This window comes from Oenanthe melanoleuca, chromosome 20, assembly GCF_029582105.1.
Source record: "Oenanthe melanoleuca isolate GR-GAL-2019-014 chromosome 20, OMel1.0, whole genome shotgun sequence".
NCBI classification, from domain to species: domain Eukaryota; kingdom Metazoa; phylum Chordata; class Aves; order Passeriformes; family Muscicapidae; genus Oenanthe; species Oenanthe melanoleuca.
This window is the reverse complement of record NC_079353.1, coordinates 8,492,231-8,516,944: the sequence shown is the minus strand read 5'-3', so window position 1 is coordinate 8,516,944 and position 24,714 is coordinate 8,492,231. Positions and strand designations below refer to the sequence as shown.

General features: G+C 45.3%; 1 protein-coding gene across 2 annotated transcripts; it reads right to left on the bottom strand.

The window, feature by feature from the left end:
* Positions 1-273: 273 nt before the first annotated feature.
* Positions 274-24,714, bottom strand: SLC13A3 (solute carrier family 13 member 3). Of its 2 annotated transcripts, none has more exons than XM_056507770.1 (13): positions 24,570-24,714; positions 15,460-15,725; positions 14,977-15,140; positions 10,501-10,567; positions 9,591-9,776; positions 8,554-8,679; positions 6,174-6,269; positions 4,360-4,464; positions 3,329-3,426; positions 1,957-2,069; positions 1,512-1,673; positions 1,055-1,192; positions 274-468 (listed from the first exon to the last, which is right to left on the bottom strand). In XM_056507770.1, exons 1-13 carry the CDS (start codon positions 24,678-24,680, stop codon positions 283-285), a joined length of 1,818 nt encoding a protein of 605 aa, XP_056363745.1. In that variant the 5' UTR covers positions 24,681-24,714; the 3' UTR covers positions 274-282. The 2 variants fall into 2 exon arrangements, with proteins under 2 accessions (XP_056363745.1, XP_056363746.1); XM_056507771.1 differs by lacking the exon at positions 24,570-24,714 and adding an exon at positions 22,865-22,998.

The following is a 24,714-nucleotide window of genomic DNA, read 5'->3' as shown; positions in this document are numbered from 1 at the left end:
GCATCTACCCAAAGATGCTCCATGCTTACAGGTTGTCCAACAATCACCTATGGCAGAAGGACTCTGGGAGAGTCGGATTTGTACCTGCAAAAGGTGGGGAAAGATCTCCAGAGAAAATAACAAATGGATGTTGTGACACTGACCAGAATTTCTAAAAACAAAATTAAACCAGAAGGTCCCACACAGTGTGAGTGGCCACGTGGCTTTTCCTCCTGTGCAAACTCTGATGATTCCAGTGCCCCAGTCCTAAGTGAGTGAGTCCTTCCCCAGGGGTGGCTTTGTTCATATTTTATTTAGTGCACTTAAAGTGACATTTTCTACAGCTGTCACAAGTGAGGTGGCATTTTCTGCATGGATGTTGGCCCATGCAGGGAAGGTCCCCAGCTGGAAGATGCTCTTGGCCCATGTGTTCATAGCCAAGCTAAGAAGCAGAACTCCCATAAGGTTCATGAGCAACCCAGTTCTTGCCTACAAAAGAAATACAAAGACAGCTGTTGAGTTTAGACTGGACATCTACAGCATGTGAAGCACGAGGTTATTTGAATGCAAACAATATAAAAATGGAAGGCTTAATTGCTGTTAATATTAGCAACATCTTAAGCAGGCTTAAAGTCACAAAGGCCATTCTGCAGCTGCTTACCAAGCTTTGATCCATCAAAAACATTAACATCTGTTTAGCCTCAGGAATGTGAGCAGGAACTGGGACTAAGCCTAATTTTACTCATAAGATTTATTTCACTGAGCTGAGGAAATTTTCCTGCATCCAGAAACCTATGAAAGTTGAGCTGCAGACACTAGAGGAACAGGACAAGGGGCTGGGGGATGCTGACCACATTCAAGACCACTTTTGTCACCATTTGGAGCCATGGTGGCTCCAAATTTTAACTTCATACAAGCTCCTTCCATCCTGTGCCTTCAAACACTGTTGAGAACACTATCAGTCTTCTGTCTTCTCATTTTACTACATATTGAAGTACTAACAGTACAGAAAAATCCCTTCCTTAAACACTCAGGCTGATTTTGTTTATAATTTCATGTATCTAAATGAACTTACCATATCCTTGACCATCAAATGTCCAGAGGAAAATGCAATTGAGTTGGGAGGTGTTGAGACTGGCAACATGAATGCATAGGAGCATCCTATAGTTCCTGGTATCATTAAATAGAGGGGATTTACTTTCAGACGGATGGCCTGGAAAACCAGAAAGGAACAGAAATTGGATCTTGGGGATTCAAGCTGCCAACAGATGAATCAAAAGATGCAAACAGCCAGTGCACTGTGCACAGGCCTATCCCACACTCTGTGGTAAATAATCACATCTCTCACAACAAAGTCGGAAGGATTATTGTTCTTCAGTGCCCATGTTATGCTACAGGGCTTGTTGCTCCCAAGGGTTTTGAAGAACCTGAAGCAGGAAATTTCCCCAGTGTCTGTCCCAGCACAAAGCTGCCCACCCAAGGGGCAGGGCAAGGAGGGGGCAGAGGACGAGCTGGTCTTGCCAGAACCTTACCAGCTCTGCCAAGATGGGCAGGAAGATGATAATAGTGGCAGTGTTGCTGGCAAACTCCGTGAACAAGGCGATGACAACAGTGATGAGGATGACAGCCACGGGAGGTGGCACACCCTCCAAGGGATGCAGACGGCCTCCTATCCACACTGACAAGCCAGACTCCTGCAGAAGGGAGAGTACAAATAGCAGTCATCCTCCTGCATCCCTGCCAGGGACCTGGTCCTCTCCTAGAACTCGTTCTCAGCGTGTCACAGCAAGCAGCCTACAAGGAGCTGCAGCCTCCTTAGTTATCTGCTGGGTATTGCTGTCACTTGGAGTTGAGAAGTATGTCCTGTGAGCATGGTGTCTCCACTGATACAAGTGTTTCAAAGCCAAATGAGAATGCCAAGTGACATCCTGATAAAATCCAACCCTGCTGGGCAGGATGATGCCACATGGGCCTCACCTCACAGCCCTTGGCCATGGCAAAGCCTCCTCCAAGCAGCAGGATGATATTCCAGGGCACGGTCTCCTGGGCCTTCCTCCAAGTCAGCAGGGGCTGGGTCTCTGTGTTTGGTGCTGGACAAAGAGGAAAGGGCTGTGTCAAACATCCACCCAAAGCACAGCATCACTCATGGCCTGACTGAGTGATTTCATGGGTCTGACAGCAGTGCTGGAGCTCACTGACAGGAACTGCTGACCAAATACACACATAGAGTGTCTTGAATTAGCCAACTAAAGGAACATTTAACTTAGTATCAGATGTAAAAAAAAATGTATATCAATAAAGTTTTCTTTGAGGCTTTCTTGATTTAATATTTAATATTGGGTTAATTTTCTCTCTGTAACAGACATAAACGTCTTCAACAGATGGGGGTCCATAGAAGGAAGAAATTTTCTGCCATTTGAATTACAAAGATGTTGTTAATTTTCCATTTGTCATTCAACAGCCAGTGAGTTTTGCAGCTGAGTGCTCATCTTCCCTAAAAACCATTTCTTAACACGTGATAAAGTGAGTTGTATGGAAGGATGCACTAATGGGGCTGAAGTTTTCTGTTGAAAAAGGGCACATATTTTATCCACAGGAGGTCTGATTAAACATCCTCCTGTGTATGGACAACACAACAAATGTGCATGACTCAGAGCCGCTGCTATTCTGTTCCCACAGAGCCCAGGCAATGTTCCACCATCCACAAAGGGCCCTCATCAGCTACTTCTCCACATTCAGATAATCTCTTATTCCAAGTGGTTTACGAATTAAAATTTGTATTTCATTGCTACTTGAGAAGACTGACCCAAGACTTCAAAACCTGCTGGAGAGTTTGAGCTTTGGGAATTCAAATTCTAAATGATTCTAGAAATTGAGAAAGGGCACCTACATCTGAAAATGGAGAACTAGCCCAGCTCTGCTCTCTCAGAGGTGGGTGCTCCCCTCAGGAGCTGTTGGGAAGTCAGACACCAAGCCTCTGTTCCACCATCAGGGCTGCCATGGTAAATGAATACACCTTTCAGGTCACTTCATCCCACTGTGTCATCAACCCTGTCAGCTACACGAGCAACTGAGCCATTCCTGATTCCTGCCATCAGCAGCAGGGCAGTGACTGCCAAACCTCTGCTGGCACTTCAGGGAAAAAAAAAAAAAAAAGAAAAAAAGAAAAAGAAAAAAAAATTTTAAAAAAGCCTCTTTAGGGTCAAATGGCACCTTCAGCCCACACTGCTCCACACAGTCAGTGATGCTGCTGCAGCTCTGAGGGGAGAGCATTGCTTCTTGCCCCATGCCTGCCCTGCCAGGACACAGGCAAGCACAGAATCCCTGCCTAGAGGGGTCTCCTACTCACCTTTCAAGTCAAACCACCACCTGAAGGAAGGTTTTTGTGAAGGGAAGAAGAACAGTATAATCACAATGGTGATTCCCGTAACTGCATCTGAGATAAACCTGTCCAAAAGCAGCAGAAACACTTGTAAGAAGCACGAGCCTGTAGAATTACAAAGTTTATGAGAACAGAGATTTACCAAAGAAGATTACAAGTTTCCAACAGGTTTGAACAATGCTTGCTGTTCACAGTTTTCTTTTTTTAATTCCCTGCCGATCTACATTTCCACCATGGGCTGTGAACCCCCAGAAAAGCTGCCCTACAAAAGTAGAAACCAAGATCTAATCCCCTCCACACTCATGTTCTGGAGAGAGACAGAGCCCAAACCATCTCATTTATTTTTGCTCTTTGCAGAATGCTCAAACTCTCAGGTGAAGGGCAGGCTCCATCCAGTAAAAAGCTGAAGCACATGTTAGATTTAAGGAGTTATTAACTGATGAGGAAAAGGTCCACAACTACTTTGTTATATTGAGGAAACATTTATCAAACTAGGATTTTATTTGAAAAGAACCCACAAAACTGTGAAGGTCTCTTCTTTTAAGAAATAACAGCACGCTCTCTGAGCTGTAGCATTCCTTAACTGCTGTATCTATTCATCACAAGGTATGGTTGTCACAGGGGACACAGACTTGGCAAACAGACAGGACAGCACTCAGAATCAGCTCCTGCCATCTCTCTTCAGTCTTCAGACCCCAGAGAAATCAGTGGATTGCCTAAAGAACTCAGTATTCCACCGTAAATATAGCTAAAAACAGCATTCATAACACTAAATCCTAGGGATAGCCTCAAACAGACACATCACAACTTCCCACTAGCTTCATGCACCTCCTCTAGGAGAGAGAAAAAGCAACATTGGCTCTTGTACTTGATGCTCATTTAATTTACTCCAGGAAACCTGAGTAATAGTGTTAAGCAACACAGTCAGAAACTCAAGAATGTCAATGACTTGGAAATGTTACTGCAAAATGGCAGAGTGGAATGAAAACAAGTCTTACCCTGGTGCAAACAAGCTGGCCCAACCTGGAATGAATTTGGGATCCCTGGAGAACAGCATGATTGCAAACATACAGAAGAAGAAGAAAATTGCCTGTTCTGCAAACCTGAAATGAAAAGAAATGAGGTTAAAATGCTGATGTGCTAAAGGGGTGGATCCAAACTAGGACAAGTATCCAGCTCCTGCTGCAGCAGCTTGGCTGAGGAGTGAGGCTGATTTTCTAAAAACAGTTACAGTGAAAAATTGGAACAGATGGCAAATCTATTTGCAAATCCTGGTGTTTGCCAGAAATACTCTCTTGTTGGAAGACATTCAGGAGAGGCAAGATGGGGATCAGGAATGTCACAGCATTGGGTGCAAGGTGTGGCAGAGAGGAGAGGCCAAGCAGTTCCTCATGGTCATTCCCCTGCCCTTGTCCCTCCAGGATGGCAGCCAGGGGTGGTGGCACTGCAGCTCAAGAAATTCAAAAGGATGATTGAGATTCAAATCATACATGAGACAGCAGGAGCATATTCCTCCAAGGTGAGAATCTAAACACTGTCCCTTAGACACAGGACAAACAGCAGGGTAAAAGGCAATATCATTCACTAAGTATCCACTGGAGTTAAGGTTTAACCAAGGTTTTAGATGATGCCTCAAAATTCTATTTAAAATCTCTCTGAGCACAAGCAAGGGAATATAAACCCTTGGAAAGAGGCTGCTTGAGCTGATTTTTAGTTATGGGGTTGCTAATCAAATTGGTAGAGCTCAGCTTAATGCACTTTCCCACTCCTAGATCTCAAAGGGGGACTTTGATTCTTTCAGAGACATTTTGCAGGCTGCTCCATAATTTACTGAATGGAACAAATAAACCAATTTCTTTCATTTACAGCACAGACACAGAGAGCTGTCTTTGAAGAACCACTCCATGTTCCTCACAACAGAAATAATTACAATGTCAATAGCACGACACAAACATCGCTGGATATTCACAGCATTGCCCTGAGTATGAAAATATTATTTTACAGATAGGGAAGCACAGACCATTTCAAGATAAACCCTACAGTTTCAATGATCTTCAGTAGCCTTGGCTGCCCGAAATAGCAGTGGATGGTTGGATATATGCAGGGTTGGATTTTTGGAGATACTCAGCTTTTCCTACTTCCCCCTTTTTTCGGCATTTCTCAGAAGTCTAAAACTCCTGTTTCTTTCTGCTGGTGCCTTACTCCAAAATATAATCCCCACCATGGCAGTTTGTACCAGCTTTTATTTTCCTCACTTGACTAGCATAGTTGAGGGAATTATTCAGAAAAAAATAATTTGTTCCATGGCATAGATCTGACTTCTTTCTGTTTATTTTCTCTGAGCTTTAAGACTTCTTAAAGTATATTCACAATCCATATGATTCATATCCATAGTGTGATTCACCAGCCCTCAGCAAATGCCTCCTGCTTTGCAGGACGGGTATGCACAAACCTTTGAAATCCAGCCTGTGTTAGGTCAGCACCAAACACACACAGAACTGGGTTTGTTCCTGGAGTAGAAAAATCATAAAGACTAATTAAACAACCAAGCATGAATTCCCTCTATAACAGGAATATTGTTCTTCAGAAGATTTGAGTGCAAGCTGCTATTTGCAATTATTCATTCTAGCAAAGGTGAGGAGGCTGGAGCATGCAAAAAGCAAAGTTCAGCAGGTTACAAACAGACTGAGTAGAAATACAGGTATAATTTTCTTTTAAAAGATCCATTCCTCACAGTCCTCCACTCTAAAAACACAGTATTTCCACACCCACTTAATTTCTTTTTCATTTCTATCCCAACTTTACAACTCACTTTGTTGGACCCAGTTTCTGATAGTCCTCCTTTATCACCTCCTTGGCTCGGGCTTCTGCATCCACTCTTATATTTGACTTTTTTGTTTTCCAGCCCCTGCCAAGAAACACAATTATATTTTCACATGCATTTTTACATGCCTCTGACCTAAGTGACACACAGGAAATAAAGCACTTTCTACACAGCACACACAGGACTCAGTGTCCTCTAGCATCTGCTCTTCAGGGTTCAAAGAGCTGCATATCTCTGGCAGCTCAGTTTGTGTTATCTTCAGATTATGAGGACTAGCAATGAAAATCTCTGCTGAGATAAAGGTAATAAGGCTTTATTTTATATGTCCTTTGTCTCTGCATTCATACAAAGGAGACCCTGCAGAGGTAAGGAAGTTTCCTCTCATTTATATTCTGAACTGTTTCCTCCACCACAGGCTGTGATTGCCAAATGAAAGTTCCAACATTGTAGGATTTCCTTGTCTTCCTTCCAAGCAAGTTACCTACTTGGGAAGAATGACTAGGAATAGGGTGACACAGAAAATTAATCTGTGCCTTCATTTTTCAAGTCACTTGTAATTTCCTGGGTGATCCCAGGATGCTGCTGAGGATCAACAAAAATGTGAGGAATTTCTAAGTGGCTGGGAATGTTAATGTGCTCCTGGCTAAGCCTCTTAGCCTGCCTGCACTGACTGCACACAGTTTGCTCCTTTGTAGCAAGTGCATACAAATGATATATTCATATCTTGCCCTTCATCTCCCATCACATCCCATGACACTGAACCTGGTTTCTAACACTGCCTCTGACCTTGACTGAACCTAGAACCCCAAATTTCTGTATCAGACTCATCTGCCCATCTCCGTGGTCCCTGCCCTTCCTTAATTCATTTATTATTTCAAAGGGATGTAGTGGCTGGATGTTCTATATAGATGAATGGTTGATCATTCAGAATGGTTGACCATTCAGAAGCTCCTGTACTTCAAGTTCCTGACCCTTTAATTTCTTTTTTTTTGGGAGTGTTATTAACAGCATCCTCAGCTCAGCCAGCCCATACCTCATCCTTTTAATGCCTTTTGGATTCAAGCAAAGCCAAAATTACCTGCCTGTGCCCTGCTGCAGACACCAAGGAGCTGCCCACAGAGGTCCAGCCACAGTCCCCAAGCAGTCACAGCTCAAGCATCCCAAAGAGGTTCCTGTGGAGCCTTGGCTGGAGCTTTGCAGGTCTCCTCCACTCCCAGCACAAGGGAATTGTGGTATCTGTGCTGGCCCAGCTCTCCCAGCACAGCTAGGAGCCAAAGCAAACACGGAGCAGCACGTTCCCTGAGCAGCACAGCCACTCTGCCTTGCAGGGGCTTTGCTGTACCCTCACCTGAGGGGCTGTGCCGTGCCCAGCCCTCAGCATGGGACACAGGGGTCAGGCTGGGGTGCACACAAGCCCTGGCACAGGGTGTGAGCAGTACAGCTCAGCAGTGGGAACCAGCCAAGCATCACACAGCAGCACACAGAGCTCCTGAGACACCCCACCAGCAAGTCAAGGACAAGCCTTTGGCATTTTCTGGATTAAAACTTTCCCATTGATCTTTTTTTCCCCCCCACCCTATGTCTGAGACAATGTAAATATTTGGACACCTGTTCTCTTTTTTCCCCTCTCCCCACATTTGCATTTTAAAGTCAAAACAACAGTTAAAGGCTTTTCTAAATATGACAAATTCTGTATGGTCCCTGGAGAAAGCAAGACTCTGGCTTTGCTGCTGTCACTTGTGAGAGTGTGGAGGGGAGGAAGGTCTCCACATGAGCAGCAGAGCAGTGCTGCAGTTGCTTTAGGTTCTGCACACTAAGGGTTTGCATGTGTCCAGCAAAGATTTACTGGAAAAACATGTTATTCTCAGTTACAGATTAACATGTTGTTGTAAAATTAAGCCCTCTTGTGAGGTAATCTGTTCCAAACTCAGGTTTTTGCCCCAAGAAGAAATCCTGTCTCTTTTATGGGGAACTAAGATTTTATCACGGTCTTAAAAGCTAGATCCTGCTTTTCCTTCTGTCATTGAAAATCTGCCATTTACCATCCACAGGCCAAGGTAAATAACAACCTTTAAAAATTATACATTTAAGTGAATGAACAGAATACATACTCTGTACACATATTTCAATTGGATAAAGTGTATGTAACTATGAGATACCTTTAAAACCCTCCTATTGTATATCAGCTTTTTAAAAATAGATGACTTGTTATGGGATGGGCCTGCTTGAGTTAGTTGTAAATTTTCCCAGTTTCCAGAAGATGATCCTGGGTGATATCAGTAGATTTAGGATGAGAAGCATGATGAAAATGTATTTAATAATGCTGATATAACCAGACTACATATACGTATTGTGAATATCAACCTACCTCAAGTTAATTCCTCCATACAGGATGGAGATCCATAGCCATCCCATGAGAAGAAAAATCAGCATTAAAGGAAATGCAAACATAAACCAAGAACCAAAGTTCACCACATCACATTCTGGAAAATAACTAAGCAAATGGGAAAAATCAAGTTAATGCAAGATGGGAAAGCAACGCTTCCATCCATGGGTAAACAAGCATCTGAAAATCAGCAGTGAAATGCCCACAAACCTGCCCCTGTGCATTTAAAAACTATCCCTGTGCATGCCTTAGGAGTTATGTGCACTAAGGAAATGTGAAGAGCATTGTGCTGGGACAGCTCCCAGGCCACCCTGCCACCCCATCTCACCCAGCCCAGCTGTGCAAGCCTGCAAGGAAAGATCTGGAAATCTCCTCCAGATGGCCAATTCCTTCATACAAAGATACTCCTGAACACCCAGGATTAAATCCTGCTACAGCAGCTGCTGGACAGTCGGGACATGAACCTCACAGGGATGCTGCAGTGCCCAGGACAGGCTGTATGTACATCTTGTAGAGGTCAGCAGAAGCTAGAAATACCTGTGGCCACCTGGGCTGGCACAAATCTCTGCTCCTATGCACATAGGAGGAATCTTTTATGACTAAGAAAACAGGCCATAAGTAGTGGGTTCATTATTTTTCTTTCTCTCACACAACAGTAGCTATAATTGCTCACAAAGCACTGCACAGTGTGCTTCATCAAAACAGTTACCAGGTTAATTGTAGGTGTGGAGTCAAATCCCATTAAATTCAATGGGATTAAAAGCATTAGTGAGGTGAAGCACACATGTTCCAGTTTGGCTGACAGCCTGCCTGCTGCAAACCTGCTTATAAGCTAAGGTGTAAGGTTTGCTTATAAGGTCTAAGGCTGGTGCATTCCCTGCTTTCATTTCCCAAAACGTTCTGGAAGGGCATGAATTTTCCAAACTAGCACTCAGCACAGAAAGGAATTTCCCACAGGGGTGAAGAAGGTGTCTCTGTCTTGCAGGATTTTTTGGGATCCCCAGGACAGCCTCCCATACCTCTTCAGCTGTCCCAGCAGGATGAGGTTTGGTGCAGTTCCTGTCAGCGTTGCTGTACCTCCAATGCTGGCTGCATATGGGATTGAGATGAGGAAACCTTTCCATATGTTTGTTTTGTATTCCTCCTCCTTCTTTAAGTCTGAGAGAGCATCACTGGAAAGCTCCTTCTCCTCCGCCAGATCTTTGCTTTAAAATAGCCCAAAAGAGAATCCAGTGAAAGCCCTGGTTTAAATACAGTGCAACCACTTCAGAGCCTTGACAGAAGGAAATTCCCAGTTTTTAGACATCCAACTTAGCAGAGTGCTCAAGTACACATTAGCAACTCAGTTCTGCAGAGGAGTGTGTGTGGTGAAGTGCCACACAGGACTGCCAGCCTTGCAGAGGACAGAGCACCCTCAGACCCACCCAGAGGAGCTGAGGGTGCCTGTGCCTCACCCAGCCCCTCAGCAGCTTGTAACACTGAGCATACAGTCCACAGGACTGCCAAAAGGAAAAAGAACTAAAATTTGATAGGTTTGAGGAAAGAAACATCTGTTCCTTTGTTGCTGAAAAGATGCTTCCTCCCCATCCTTGTTATCAAAGCCAGACCATTGCCAGCATGTAAATCCTGGGGGCTTTTATATCAGCTTCACACATTTGATGTTCCTGAGAAAATCAAGGCACAAATCCCCAGCAGGAGACACCTCTAGCTAGGATTTCAGAGTGGTTGAAAAAAACCTCTGTAATGATTTGGACATGAGAGGGATGCTGGACACACAGAGGAGGGTTTTTGTCATCAGGCTGCTAGTGACCGGGATGTTTGGTATAATCAAAACATTGCAATGATTGAATTTCAAATTCCTAAAACTTGGTCTAGCTCAGGGGATAATTCTCTCTCAACTCTCTAATAGAAACTTTATAGTTAACTTACTCCTCAGTACTTGCCAGAAACTGCATCTCAGTTGGTACAGTGTAAAGTTTATTCTGCTGTAAACATGCTGAAAAAGAAAGATGAGGACTTTAAAACAGTTCAAAGCATCTAGAAGACTCTCCTTGAACCAAACAGAGGGACAGAGGAAGCAACTCCCATTGTAGAGGAGGGGCTGTGCAAATGAAGATTGAGCTCACACCAAGGGGATGGGGACAGGAGCACCCGGCAGGGGTGAAGGAGCCCACCTCCTCCTGCCACTGCTCCAGCCCCACCACAGCGCCCAGCTTCTCCTCCAGCACCCAGGCACTTGGCTCCGTCACAGCTTTTGCCACAGGTTGGCCTTTGGGATCTTCTAACACAGTCAAGACTTCCAGGACATCCCTTACCAGGTCATGGGTTTGGGGTGGGTTTTCCTGGGGGAGGATTAACCATAAGTCACTCATAGGAAGAAATGCTGTTGGGCCTTGTTGTATCCGTAAGGCAGGTCCCCAGGCACAGCAGGAGCACCTCCTGTCACTGAGCTTCATTCCCATGGGGTGAGAATTTTACACCCTGCAGTCACCATAAGGCTGTAATTCCTTCTTTAAAGACAAGAGTGAGACACATTTGGGGATTAAGTTATATACCAGGTCCTCCAAAAGCCACCCTGACAGCCAGGACCATCCCAAGCCCATCAATCTCTCCACAAGTGACAGACCCTGCAGGCTGAGCAGCCAGTCCCAGTAAACTGGGAGCTGCATGCCACTTGACCACAGCAACCCATGGGAGAACTCAGAAATCAAAAAATGGAAATCCAATGCACTCAGTTACCAGACCTGACATTATGGCTCGTGGCATTTGTGGTCATGGCTTGAGGTTGGGAGATGTGCTACCAAACTCCATTTCCCATGTTCCTCACAGGACTGGAGCACTTGGAGTTTTATCCACCTTCAACCCAGGTGGCCCTTCCCCAGCCCTGCCGTCTCTGCTGGCTTTCCTTGTCCTCCCTGTGTGGTTTTGGGTCCAGAGGTTTGTGTGCCTGCACCTCCCTGCGCTCTGCAGACAGCTACAGACAGAGCCCAATTCCTGCTCCTGCCACCCAAGCACTCTCCACATTTCCCTGCACCCCTTCTTAGCCCAAAACCCAATGTCCTTCCACCCAACATGACCTAGAGATCTGGAGCATGGAGAGAAGGCACTAGTCAAAGTCCCTGGACTCACTCACGTGTGCACCAAAGGCACCATGCTCATTGCAGCTCAGTGAACCAAGGAGTTTTGCAATGTCGTGTTTTACACATGGCTAATTTATTGAATTGGAGTTAATTGGCTTGGACACACACACATGCTGAGCTTTCATCCCAATTTTGCCACGATGAAGGGATGTAATTAGAAGGATGAACATTAACCCATGGTTGACTCTTGATCCCTCAATGGATTTAGCCCAAAGGCTCAAACACTTCTGTCGCACTGAAGCCCAGTCCTGCCTCTGCAAAAACATTTTGTTCTACCTCAGCCTTTTAAAATTTTTCCCCTGCTAAGCTTAGACAGCCAGCCCATCTGGGCAGGACCATCTGTGAGTTATCCTTCAAGGAAGGATTGCAAAGGTAACCATGCAAAGGAAAGCCAGGCATGCTGCAGAGTTCTTCCTATGAAATTGTGAAAAAGGAATTTAGAACTATTATGGGTCCATAAGTCAGAAGAGACCAAAGATAACAGAATTTGGACGCAGCTGTACACATCTCTCACAGAGCAGTACGAGGATTCTGTGGCCATTTCACCAAAATTCTTCATATACCCAAGAGGCAGAAATGCTTTTCCTAGGTAATTCTTGCTTTAACTACATTTTTACTGTTTCCAAAAGGCTAAGAAGACATGAAAAGGACTATTTCCACCTACTGAGGGATGCAGGCAACAGTCCTGTGGCCAGACCCTGCCAGCACTGCCTGGGATTAGGCAATCAAACCAGGCAGCAGTGTCAAAAATGCACATTTCCAGCCTACCCCTTTAGAGACATAATTTCCATGCCTGTGACTCAGTTACACCTCAAACACTGAATGCAGTTTATCTTGAATTTGCAGAATATTCTCTATGAAGGAAAAGAAGAACGGAAATATTTTCTTGTGATTTTTACTGGATGATATTTTAGGTGCTCAGAGAAATGAAATATTGCCAATGATGGGTTAGTGGGCAGAAGCAGGAGAGAGGTCAGGCACAGCAGTTCCCAGCTTGTCACACACCTATTTCTGGAGGTTTCAGACAGAATTGCAGGGCCCACCTCCAAAAGGAAAGTTCTAGAAGCTGAAAAATGTCTGTTGGTGTTAAGTTTATAATCCTGCTTTGATCCACCAGAACCAGCTGGGACTTCAGCCACCCAGCCTCACTTGCATGAGAAGCCAAGTGTGTGAAAATGAACAAATTATTACACTCAGTTTTAGCTGTCAATGATACAAGAACGTAAATATTCTGATCTATAACATGCTGCCCACATGGTTGAGCATGGACACAAGTGATCAAAAGCTTGAAATTCTCACATCAGGAAAAAAAGTGTCACCAACTCATCTGAGATCACTTAAATTCAGGCACTGTGTGTATAAGCAAAGTCCTACACAAAACTGGTTTCATACACTTGCTGAGATTTCTTGCTGTAAGTCAAATGCTTTGAAATTTCACATATTCTTTATTATATTTTAAATTGTTATTTATAAGCACCCAAATATTTTTCAGCCTCATGGATTCTACCACAGTGCTTCAAAACTAAGTCAATTGACAGGCTGATCTTACCACATGCCATTGTAGAAGTTTTCTTCCACATACAGCTCCCTTCACAAATGAATCTATCTTTTTTTGGAGCACAGATCACAATTCGGATAGATTATATAAACATTTAATAAACAATGATATTTATGAGTATACCTTTTTCTTATTGCACATTTCCACTCCTAAGTATAACATCAGATTCATCACTTCTGACTGATTTCAGGTTAAGCGCTTCCTTCAAGGAACTCAGCTTTGCTCACCCATTCAGAAAGATTACAGAAAAGGATGAGTCTACCTTGGGACACTAAAGTTCAAATTAAAAGTCTACATGAAAATACGGATTTTGATGTACAAAAAGTGGCCCATTTTACACTGATTCCTTCTTCATAAATTCCTCCTTCAGCTGGTTCATAAATAACTTTTTAAAGTCTTTATCTAAAAAAAAAAAACAAAACAAAAAAAAACAAACAAAAAACAAACCATCATCACACCATCACATGATATTTGCAAAGCATCACTTTATTCATTCTTCTATCTGGATGCCCCTCCCTTGCCTCTTCTGGTTTCTCTTACCACTGCATGTGTTGTGAGTCAAGGATGGTAATTCTGTGCTTAACAGTGTCTAGGACAAGGGGAGGAATCTTCCTTTTGTATGTTCTGAAACTCTACTGTATTTACAGCCACACTACACAGTCAGTTTCAGAAGCTGGGGACAGAAAGGTTAAAAGCAGATTGACAAAACACAGAACAGGAAATTATAGCAAAGAAATCAGTAGGGTTGATTTTAATAGATGTGAACAGTCAAAAATTCATAAAGCAAACACAATAAAGCAACCTGGAGTGCAAATATCTCATGATTGCTAAGCATCAATGATGAATGATTAATTATATCTTTATTAGAGTGTGAACATGTTAGAGCCTTCTTCTGGGGACTCCTTTATCTGCCTTAGCACTCAGCTAAGAAGCCATTTCTTTTAAATCACAGAGGCAGATGAATTACTAATTAGTGCAAGAAGAAGCAGAAGAAGCTGTGACTACTGCTTCAGCTATCAGCAATAACTGCAAAGGGGATGTTAGGATGTCATTTCTGGTTTCTGTTCCTCATCACTGTCTGCCAGAAGCCCAAAGTTCTGGTAAATGGCTTGTGAAGAGAGGGTTGGAGGAAAGCCTTACCTGACCACACACCCCTGACCTGTCCTCAGCCTGCTCAGGAACCACACCAAACAGCAGCATTGAGATGGAAAAAAATCACAAAGCACTTTATAGATAGATATTTAACCTGCCAGCCTTCCCTTGAGTCCTTGCTTTCTCCTCCAGCTCAGGCTCCAGTTCCATGGGTGAACAAACAAGAAAACAAGAGAATACACGTGTCCAGCTCTGTGTGCCAACACATAGCACTCACCCCCTGCCCTATCTACAGCCCTCCCTGGCTCCAGCTTTCCCCAGAGCATCCCTGCAAACCCCCCCTCCACCGTGCCACAGAGCTGGGCTTTGCCCTGTGCCAGCAGCACGTTTATGGGGCAGCCTGGCTGGGCAGCACTGCTTTTTGGTTCTCCAGGCCACTAACAAAGGGAAGGGGCAGGATAAAAGGGAGTTTTCTGCCAATATTCTTCCACCATGGGAATAAAGTGGGCAGTGAAGTGGGACCAGCCCTGAGATTGACCTGCAAGCTAAGGAATATGGTATTTGTGCCAGTGAAGTCAATAAAACTGGCTTATACTACTGCCCTGTCTCAATTACCTTGGCTTTCTTCATTTTCCCTGTTCATATCCTTAGATGTGTCTTTCTCCCCAAAGAGGCTTTTTAAAATTGCATTTGCAATTGGAAGCATCATAGCAGTGGAGGCAGTGTTACTTAACCACATGGACAGGAAGGATGTTGTCAACATCATCCCTAAGATTAGTCTGAAAGAGAAAAAAAAAAAAGGAAAAGCTGAGTTTCTTCAGTTTGGCAAGTTCTCTGACACATTAGGAGGAAAAGCTCACGTGCAGAGATAACAAAACCAATACCCAAAAACATTCCTATGACCCTCCTGAAACTGGATGGAGCACAAGTATGGGGCTGAACCAAGGGATTCCCCCTGTGCTCCACTGGCCCAGGGGCAAACAGCTGAACAAACACAAGAAGCTGGAGGAAAGGGGGTGTGGACAGCCCCCACTGTAGAAGCAGCACAGCAGAGCCTCTCCCCAAGATCCTGCAGCTCACATCCCCTGCCATAGTCACCTGGCTGGCTGCACTCCCACCAGCATGAGGACACGGAGAGCAATCCTGCGGTGTAAATTCCACTCCTCGATGGCCGAGGCCATGATTAAACCACTGAGGAAGAGGAAATTGGTGTCTAAAAAGTATTGTGGGCAAACTTTGTTAGATGGGAGGATCCCCAGGAAGGGAAAGAGGACGATGGGCAGCAGAGCTGTCACAGCCAGGGGCAGCGCCTCCGTGCACCAGTATAGGGCCATCAGCAGGATCACATAGAGACATCTTCCTTCCTGCAAAGGGAGGAGAGGAAAAGTGAGATGTGGCAATGCAGAGACAGCTTGTCACTTGGACACACTCAGAGAAGCTCCACTTGATCCCTTAAGGATACAGTACTTCTCCCAAATCATCTCCATCAAGTACATCTTCCCCCCTACATTGTGTAAGGGGATCAGGACTGATCTGAAACCACAGCAAAACCAAAACCCTCCCTGACTGCCTGATCTTCCCACATGCTGCAGGCTTGCAGGTATCAACCAAGAATCTTTGGAGAGCAGGAACTGTCCCACAATGCTGAATTAGGGCTGGCATTTCTGCTACCACAGTCAGGTGTCTGACCCATTTAAAGTTTGTGCTTTCCCTCCAATGTCTACAGAGCTCTGCACAGCTATGCAAGGACAGCCTTGGGAGATGTATGCTCCACACATTTGCAATAGGCAGCACACAGAAAGGTTTCTTTTCTTGGACCAGAGTATCCCAATTGATTTGTGAGAACCCATTCCATGGCAACCCATCTCAGCCCGTAGGGAAATCAGTAAATCAAGTACCCTGTTGTCACAGCGCTTCCTGCGGGCAGGATCGCCCAGCATCACTCCAGCCTTGGCCAAGGCTGGCACAAACCCAGTGCCCCCACACCACAGTGAATTCATCCATCCACCCAGGAGGCACAAACTAGACCAAAGCCATTTGTCACTACAGCCAGAATAATGTGCAATGGGAGGAAGTCAGGAGAGCGGCCCCAAGCCCAGGATGGGAGAGCCCAGCACAGAACTGGGTTCAGCCACAGCAGGGCTGAACAGGGATATTGTCAGCAAGCACAGGCAGAGTGCCACAGCACTATAAATAACTGCTGAGAATCACTTGGAAGCCACAGAACTATTTGTTTTATCACTTTTCCAGCTTGTTGAGCAGGTTCAATTGCTACTCCAAAGGCACCTCTGTCCCTCCTCTGGGACCTTCCTCCCCTGGAGCGAGTCTGGGCTTCTGAGAGGGAGATGATGGCTCTACTCCCTGCCAAGACTGGGAACAGCATGGGCTGGGGACTGTGGGGAGCTCCATTTTGGGGACAGTGTGGTCTCTGCCACATCATTTGAGGGTTCAGCCAGGCACCAGAGCAGGTACAGCACAGCCACCACCTGCCTGCTCACCTACAAGCAGTTTGCTGCAGGCTGGGCTGAATGAGGTCAAAGCCAACATGGATTTATTGTTCACTACATCTGCAAGTGAGGGTTTGAATGGTGGACAAAATGATAGAATTTCATGATTTCAAGAATTTCTGATTTGCTTTTAGCACTCAGACTTTGCATTCACAAGGGGTCCTGCTAGCAAGCCCCCAGCATTTCAGTGAATTTGGAAACATGAAGACAGCAGAACTGAGCGTAACTCTCTTTTTTAAATACATCAATTGTAGAAGTGTCAATACCTCACATGAAGTGCCCGAGATCTGGATTTAAAGATCACTTTCAGACCTAATTTTAGATGCCAATAAAATGACATATGAGAGTGTGTGAAGCAAAACCCTCAGGCTCAGCCCAGCCCTGGCACCTGGCAGCTCTCATGGGCTCTCCATGCTTCACTTCCCCCAAACCAGCAGGACCAGAGCAGCAAACCTGGCAGTGCTAAATTTTACAAAAATAAATACTCATGTTTTAAAATGTTTGCCACTAGATTAGTGATTTAATTCCTGTGCCAACTGATAATTCCTCTTTGCTATGGTTCCTTTTATAGGCAAAGAAATAGCTTTGCTCTCATTAAGCTCTTTTCCATTTGATTTTCAAGGTCCATATGGATACTTTTTTCCTCCCACTGGCAAAATATTCTTTGGTTTCCTGCAAGGAAAGTTGCACCAAAGTCAAATTCAAAATAAAGATATTTTGGCTCTTACAGGAGTAGAGCAACTGAAAATATTTAACAATTATACAAAAGCATATCAGTGAAGGCTTTTTACAAAACAGATGATGTGCAATTTAGAAAACTAATTATAAGTAATGGATATTTACTCTCCAGTGTATGGAAAATGTTCTGGAAAACACTGCAATGAGACACAGGTCCAATCTAATAACTCCTCTTCACTGCAAGATCAAAAGCCAAGGGGTAAAACTGAAAAAGGGCAGAAAGAACTGTGAAATGCCTCTCAGAATTTTTGAAACCTATATGGATCAACAGGAAAACACTTGAAAAAAGCCATAGTGCTGTTTATTCAATTTGTTCTACCCTAAAAGAGGACAAATTTAAGGTATCTTGGAAAGGCTTTTGAGATAGGACCACCACTGAACAAAAAAGGAATAAGACCAGTCCACAATAACTTCAATTTCAACCAAGCATTCCCCAGAATGAAAAAACAAAAGTCCAATAAAATTGAACCAAACTCTATATGAAATTGAAAGCTTTTTGATTTCAAGATATTTTGCAAATGTTAATTAATTGATGTCCCCAGTGTTTGGTATGTTTGGTTAGTACACAAACAATAAATGTTAACAAATGTCAGGAGAATGGTCCTTTCTGGATTTGGCCAAGGGTGCCCCTGGACAGGCTGAGCTGGACTCACTGCTCTGTGTGACACCATCACCTCCACATGATCTTTATCCTTCGATCCCTTGGCTGCATCCTTGTCAAGATTCCTACTTCTTGTATCTCCCTGCAGCTTTGTATTCATATATTTCAACAGAATTCCATCAAAGTTCACGGTGGCACATATGAACTTTAAAATGGATCTTGTGATCAGGTTAATTTTACACCATTTAATGATTTCCAGAAAAGCACTTGTGGCTCTGGACTGCAGCAGCTCTTCTTCCTGTTGCTCAAGAGCCTTGGGATTGACCTCTGCCCCTCCAGACACAGATCCTGTCTTTGCCACACTCAAGGCACTGGGGATTTTCCATCCTGGGGGTCCTGATGAGCTATGGCAGAGGAAGCCAAGGCACGAGGTTGTCTCTGGTGGGCAGGAGAGCTGGGGGTGTCCAGGAAGGGCAGATGAGGTGCCCTAGGGAAGGGAGGGAATGTGGGTCAAGCAAGGCAAGCAGGCTTAGCCAGGCAGAGAACCGAGACACAGGCACAGCCCCCAGCCCCCACTGCCAGCCTGAAAGGGACCCAAGACCTGCAGCTGGACCTTGGGCCCCATCAGACCCAGTGCCCGCAGGTTCCTCACCAGGTTCCTCACTCAGCTCTCAGAGAAGCCCTGCCTTGGCACTGCCAAACTTCGGGTTTTCTCAATGGTCATGGAGCCCCCCAATCCACACAGGCTCCCCCTATAACCACCCTATAACCAGGTAAAAGGGTGGCAGACAAGGCTTCTCCAGGAGCCAATATCAAGAGATATTTTAGCCAAATTGGAGCTTTTCAAGCCTTTTTATCACAAAGAAACATCCTACTTATGGTACACAGAATTACCTGGAGCAGAAAAAAAGTGCCAAATATTCTCATGTCACAGCTGTAACTGTGCTACCAGCCTCACTGCCTGTTCTCCAGCAGGATGGACATGTGCACTTGATTTCCAATAACCCAGCTCCTGCAAGCATTATATAGTCTGGGCACAACCCAAGCCCTGTTTACCAGTCTCCCTGCCAGTGGAGTCGTTTTGCTCCCACTGGCTATTTGCAGAGTGGCTACAAAGGGGCCAGTAACACAGCACCACAAAGCTGCAAGACCTTCAGGGAATCCATTTTCCTCTGGAAAATGATATAAAGTTTATTAAACACTTCTATGTAAACTTCTTGAGGGATTTTATAGTTGGCAAAAAAATTTAAAAATCTCTGAGACAGCTGAAGTCAGATAAAGTGAGCAAATTCAGTGTGTGGCAAAAAGTCACCAACTCAACAAATAGCAGCCTGGTAGACTCTTCACTGCTCTTGTCAACTTTCACAAATCCCATAAACAGAAATATCACATGAACCACCTTGGCTGTGGGTAGCCAGTCCTGTGGCTGTGTTGAGCTAATTACGTATTAAAATCTTCCACCTTTTTTTTTAATAAGTCCCAAGGGAGGCTACAGATCAGCCATGTGGTATGTGGTCAGCATCCCTGGTGATCTCCATCTGTATTGGGGCTTGTAGAAATACACCCAGTTTCTTGGTACACAACAAACTCTTCAGGCAGTTCTTGCAAAATTATTGTGTGTACGTTGTCTAAATATATAGATTTTAAAGTAACCCAGGTCTAGATGTATGTAATTTTAAATTTCTGTTTAGTTACTGTCACAGTAAAAATATTTATTATCAGTCAATTTCTTATGCTGTAGGAATGCACTATGAGAACTTTGCTCAGTATAGAACAAAAATGCTTCACTGAATGTGGCTTTTTCTGCACTGTTCATTTGGTAACAGATTACAACATTTGTGTTCATCACCCTCAACACCCTGCCCGGGATTTCTTCCTCAATTCTTCCACATCTCTTTTCATAGAGCCATAGAAACAAGTAGTTTGGAAAAGACCTTTACAATCATTGAGTCAATCATTGCAGACATAGGCAAAAATCAGGCAGACATGGTTGATACGCAGTCATGTTTTCCAATTAATATTGACTCCTGTCAATAAACACTTCCCTTTCCCCCAGCCCAAGTATTGCTGCTTTCACATCCTCCCACTGCCAGCTTGCTCTTTGCCAGGCTTGCCCTCTGTCTGGACTGAAGCTCACAGAGGATGTGGTAAAATGTAGCCACCGCACTTTCAATTATCCCCTCTCTCCTCACTGAAGTTCTTGCTCTCATCTTTAACTGACCATTGCTCCCAGTTTTGTGAAATTTGCCTTCCCAAATCACCACTCACAAACAATGAAGAGATGAACTTCGTGTATGAAATGTAAAATCAGGCTACAAACACTTATTTCTCCTGGCAAGCTGCTCTCTAGACTGTTCCCTGCCTGTCCATGCTCCTGCTATTCTCTCCAGCCAGGATCCCCTCCCCTCCAGTGTGCAGGACAACCCACCCCCATCCCCTTTGCACCTTTCTGCCCTCAAAGACACCCTTCATGCTCTTTGCTTTCCAGTGCAAGCAAAGTAATTTTTCTTCTGGGAGATCTTAAAGTCTCCTTGTTCTAACCAGGAGGACCCATCACATCCAAGTTAATTTTAAATTGCTCTATGGCCACCAAGGAAGTCAAGTCTGTTTTCTGAAGGCACTGGGCCCTATTTGCCTGCTCAGAGCTCCTTTTAGCAGATTTGGCTGCCTCAGCTGTTACCAAGCCAAGAGGCTGTAGACATTGAGTTCATTAGAAGCTGTTGGAACAAGCTCTTTGCACAGCTCATTGAAAGTGCCCCCATGCCCCTTCCAGCAGAACAGTTCCTCCAGCCCCTCCTGCCCTTCCCCAGCTCTTTGCAATCATTCACAGCCCTCTGAGCAGGGGGGTCGCAGGCACTTCCACTCATGGGACAAACATTCACCATTCCAGCAGCAACCAGAGCGTGAGGTGACATACAGACCCTTGTGCACAGAACTGGCTCCACACAGTATTTCCTTCTGCTGCCTGATGAGAAGGACACAAACCTCTGTTCCAGACACACCTTGGGGAGCACACCCTGAGAACTCAGCAAATGCACCCACAAAGCAGAAATTTCATTTCTCTGTTTAACAGAAAGGAGGCTGTAGACAAAACCACTTAAACCAGCCTCCCTCTACACAACCACCACCCACAGAGGCCATAAATTAAAAATAAGGGCAATTAATATAACAGCAGCAGTGCCAGCCCTGTCACCATCCCTCTGTAAAGGGACTCACAACCATTGTAGCTGGCAAGAGTTCTAATCACAGCTTGAAGATGTGGATGCTGGAGACCACCACCACTAAGCAAGAGCAAACTTGATGGATGATTTTTCTCTTTTGTGTTTCCAGGGGATGTCACTTAATGTAGGTTTCACTGGAAAACCCACTGCACTCACATCACAAGGTATCACTCAAAAAGGACACAACTAAACCAAGAAGCCACATCCTGTTGTGTTCTATCAGCTTTAAGTCAAGATTTCTTAGTCTCCAGATCCAAGTGAAATGCTGCCCTTGAAACCAAAGCTGAGATGGCTTTTTATGGTGGAAATCCCTTGGGAGATTAAAATTGCTGAACATCCCAGTAGGGAGAAGGTAAATGGTGACACGATGCGAGAACAGATTTTTTAACATCAACAGAGCAGGAAATTACTGCAGATGTGCCTGTAAGACATTCTCACAAGGGAAGATTCATCCTGAGAGTAGCAGAGGCTGTGCCTCACCACTTCTCATCTCCTACCCATTTCTGTAGCACCCTGCCAGCAGCATTCCGACCACCCCAGCAGGAGCACGTGGTTCTCCAGCTTGTCCAATGCCCCCATGTTTCAGATGCACAAGCACTCAGCAGCATCAGGCTGTTACAGTGACGGCACACCACACAGGGCTCCTCCTGCCCCAGCCTGCTGTCCCTGCATGCCTGCCCGGGACAGGCTCCCAGTAACCCCAGTGCAGCCCAGTCAGTTGAGTTCCTGCTGGACTCCTGCAGCAGTTCCTGTGACCTGGCTGTCCCATGCCAGGCCAGCCAGCCTGACCCTTGCCATCACGTGCCAGGACAGATCCACACTCTGCCAGCCCTGATCCCTGCTGCTGACCCTCGCTGTGCCTCCCCCGTGGTGTTTTCACACTGTGGTTAGAAGCATAACCTGCTCCTTCCTCTCCCACAGCCCCTCGCGGCTTGGGCTGCTCGGAGGTCAGGCAAGCTCCAGACGTCAGAACTTAATCCCCTGTTGATGCAACAGCAAGTTTCTTTTCTTGTTGAACAAGTGAGAGAGTTTAGTGTTGAAACCCTGGATGAATCATTGACCCCTGAACATGAACAGATACAACTGTGTACAGGAGTTAACAGCTACAGGTTCCCTCCATGCCAAGCCCTGGGAGAACTCGGGGAAGCTGCAGTTGGACATGTTTGAAATGTTGCATTGGTTCACCCATGTGAGCATCCAGGTTTTGACAGGAACCAGCACAGGTACCAGCCCATGTCACTTCTACCTCCTCGGGTGCTTTAAAGCCCGCGGAGAATGAAGAACAGACCCCCAAGGGGAGCAGCAGAGCAGCCCGCTCTGCCAGAGTCTCCTTCCATCACCACAGCTGTATCCCCGCTTTGCCCAGCTCAGCTGCAAACACTTCCATTTTCCCAACTCCATTTTTTCTTTAATAAAACAGCATTGATCAGACCAACCTGTTCATGAGGTCCTCCATGGACTGCACCCTGGAGTGGACAACCAGCTCACTGGAGGGGCTCAGTGGGTGTGAGCAGCACAGATATTTTTTAGTTCTGTACACATACAGAAATTCCTTTCCTGAACATCCAAATCCTGGTACAGCCTGGGTGACACTACACACTTCTACCAGCACACAGAGGACCCAGATCAAGGCTCTTCCCACAGGAGTGGGTTAATCTATAATCCTATCTCACAATTTTACCAAGCACCTAAGTCAAACAAGATGCTAGTAAATACTCTTGAGGCCATTTGTTCAGCTATTGAAAATGAATGCAAAATGTAACTATTAACTTATGAATTCACAAGGGAATTTAGTATCTGCTGTGCAATGTGTTTTCTGCTCCTTGAGGCAGACACTTAACACAGTCTATTCATAACTCAGCCAAAAATATAAAACAGAGGAAAAAAAAGTGACATTAAAGCCAAATAAATGTCTATTTTAATATATGGTGTTGCTAAATAAAGCAATGGTCAATCTATATTTTTCTTTAGTTTCACAAGTGCATTTTGTATCTCAAACAAGAAGATTTCACCTGACAAGCACTGAACAGGCAGAACTAAGGTCCAACTTTATGTCCTTACAACTCCTAAATTATTGTTTATTCACTATATACGGATCATTACTTATTTTCCAGTCTAAAAAAAGTCATTCTCAAATGGATCTGAGTCAGAATATGAGGTTGAAATCCTCCTTGCGCTGAAGTCACTGGACAAAATTCCACAGTGTCTTCACTGCCTCGTGGACTTCCACCCAAGGCTCAGAGGTTCCTGGTGCACAAGAGCTGTGTATGTAGGACAGCAAAAAAAAAAAAAAAAAAAAAAAAAAAAAAAATCCAGCCCCTAAGTCTTGCCACAGATTGCTTTATGTGCAGCTCATCACATGCTAAAGCTCAAACCTAAAGAGGAGGCAAGTTTCCACATTTAAAAAACACCACTTATCTTCCTCACAAAGCCTTTTCAGATACAGCACCAAAGGTCCCCCGAGAGCCACCCATAGCTGTGTGGGCGGCATGGGGCTCTCCCCTGAAGCATAAACAGCAGGACAGCTCTGCAGGTCCCTGTCCCGCTGCCATTCCCATCGCTAAGGGGATGGGCAGCGATTCCAGGCGGACTCTCAGCATCAGCACTTACCTTCTGCCTCAGTTCTGCAAGCCCTGCCCTGGGTGATGCTGGTCTTGCCTCAGTTTCCCCAGATGCCATTTGAGCACTACGACAAAAACTACAGAGCACCTGGGTGCCAGCAAGAGCCACTAATTATTGCCACTCAGCTTGAGCTGATGCTGAACCTACGATCCTCCCACTTCCTAAAGCCTATATAAAGCACATTAATCACAAGTTCACTTTATCTATCCCTTCTTCCCCCTATAAACGCGTGGCCGCAGGATGCCCTCTCCATTCGCACTTGGAGTTGATGCAGAAGAGTGAGGAGCTCTGCTATCCCCTTCCTCCAAGCCAAGCCCTGGCAGGCAGCAGGGTGACGCTCAGGAGAGGCAAACACTGCTGGTGCTGAGGCACGGAGCACCGGGCTGTGTCCCACCGCTCCACACGCTCGTTCCCGGGGCAGCGTGCCCAGTCTGTTGTGCTCCGTGGTCCCGCAGGCTGTCGGTGCCCCTCGCCCCGCAGCGGGTGTCCCCAGCCCGCTGTGCCCGCCCGGGTCCGTACCTTGGGGGGGAGGCTGAGCAGGATGGGCAGCAGCGCCAGCGGCGCGCACAGCAGCACCACGAACCGCCGCACGCTCCACGCCTTCTTCACCAGCGCCCCCAGCGCCGCCATCCCTCGCCCATCACCGCCGCCACCGCCGCGCTCC

Excerpts from the sequence above, each read along its gene's own strand:
- SLC13A3 (XM_056507770.1), bottom strand. The coding sequence starts at position 24,680 with ATGGCGGCGCTGGGGGCGCTGGTGAAGAAGGCGTGGAGCGTGCGGCGG. Across the intron at positions 15,726-24,569 it reads TGCTCAGCCTCCCCCCCAAG|GAAGGAAGATGTCTCTATGT; the intron begins GTACGGACCCGG and ends CTCCCTTTGCAG. Across the intron at positions 4,465-6,173 it reads CAGAAACTGGGTCCAACAAA|GTTTGCAGAACAGGCAATTT; the intron begins GTGAGTTGTAAA and ends TTTTCATTTCAG.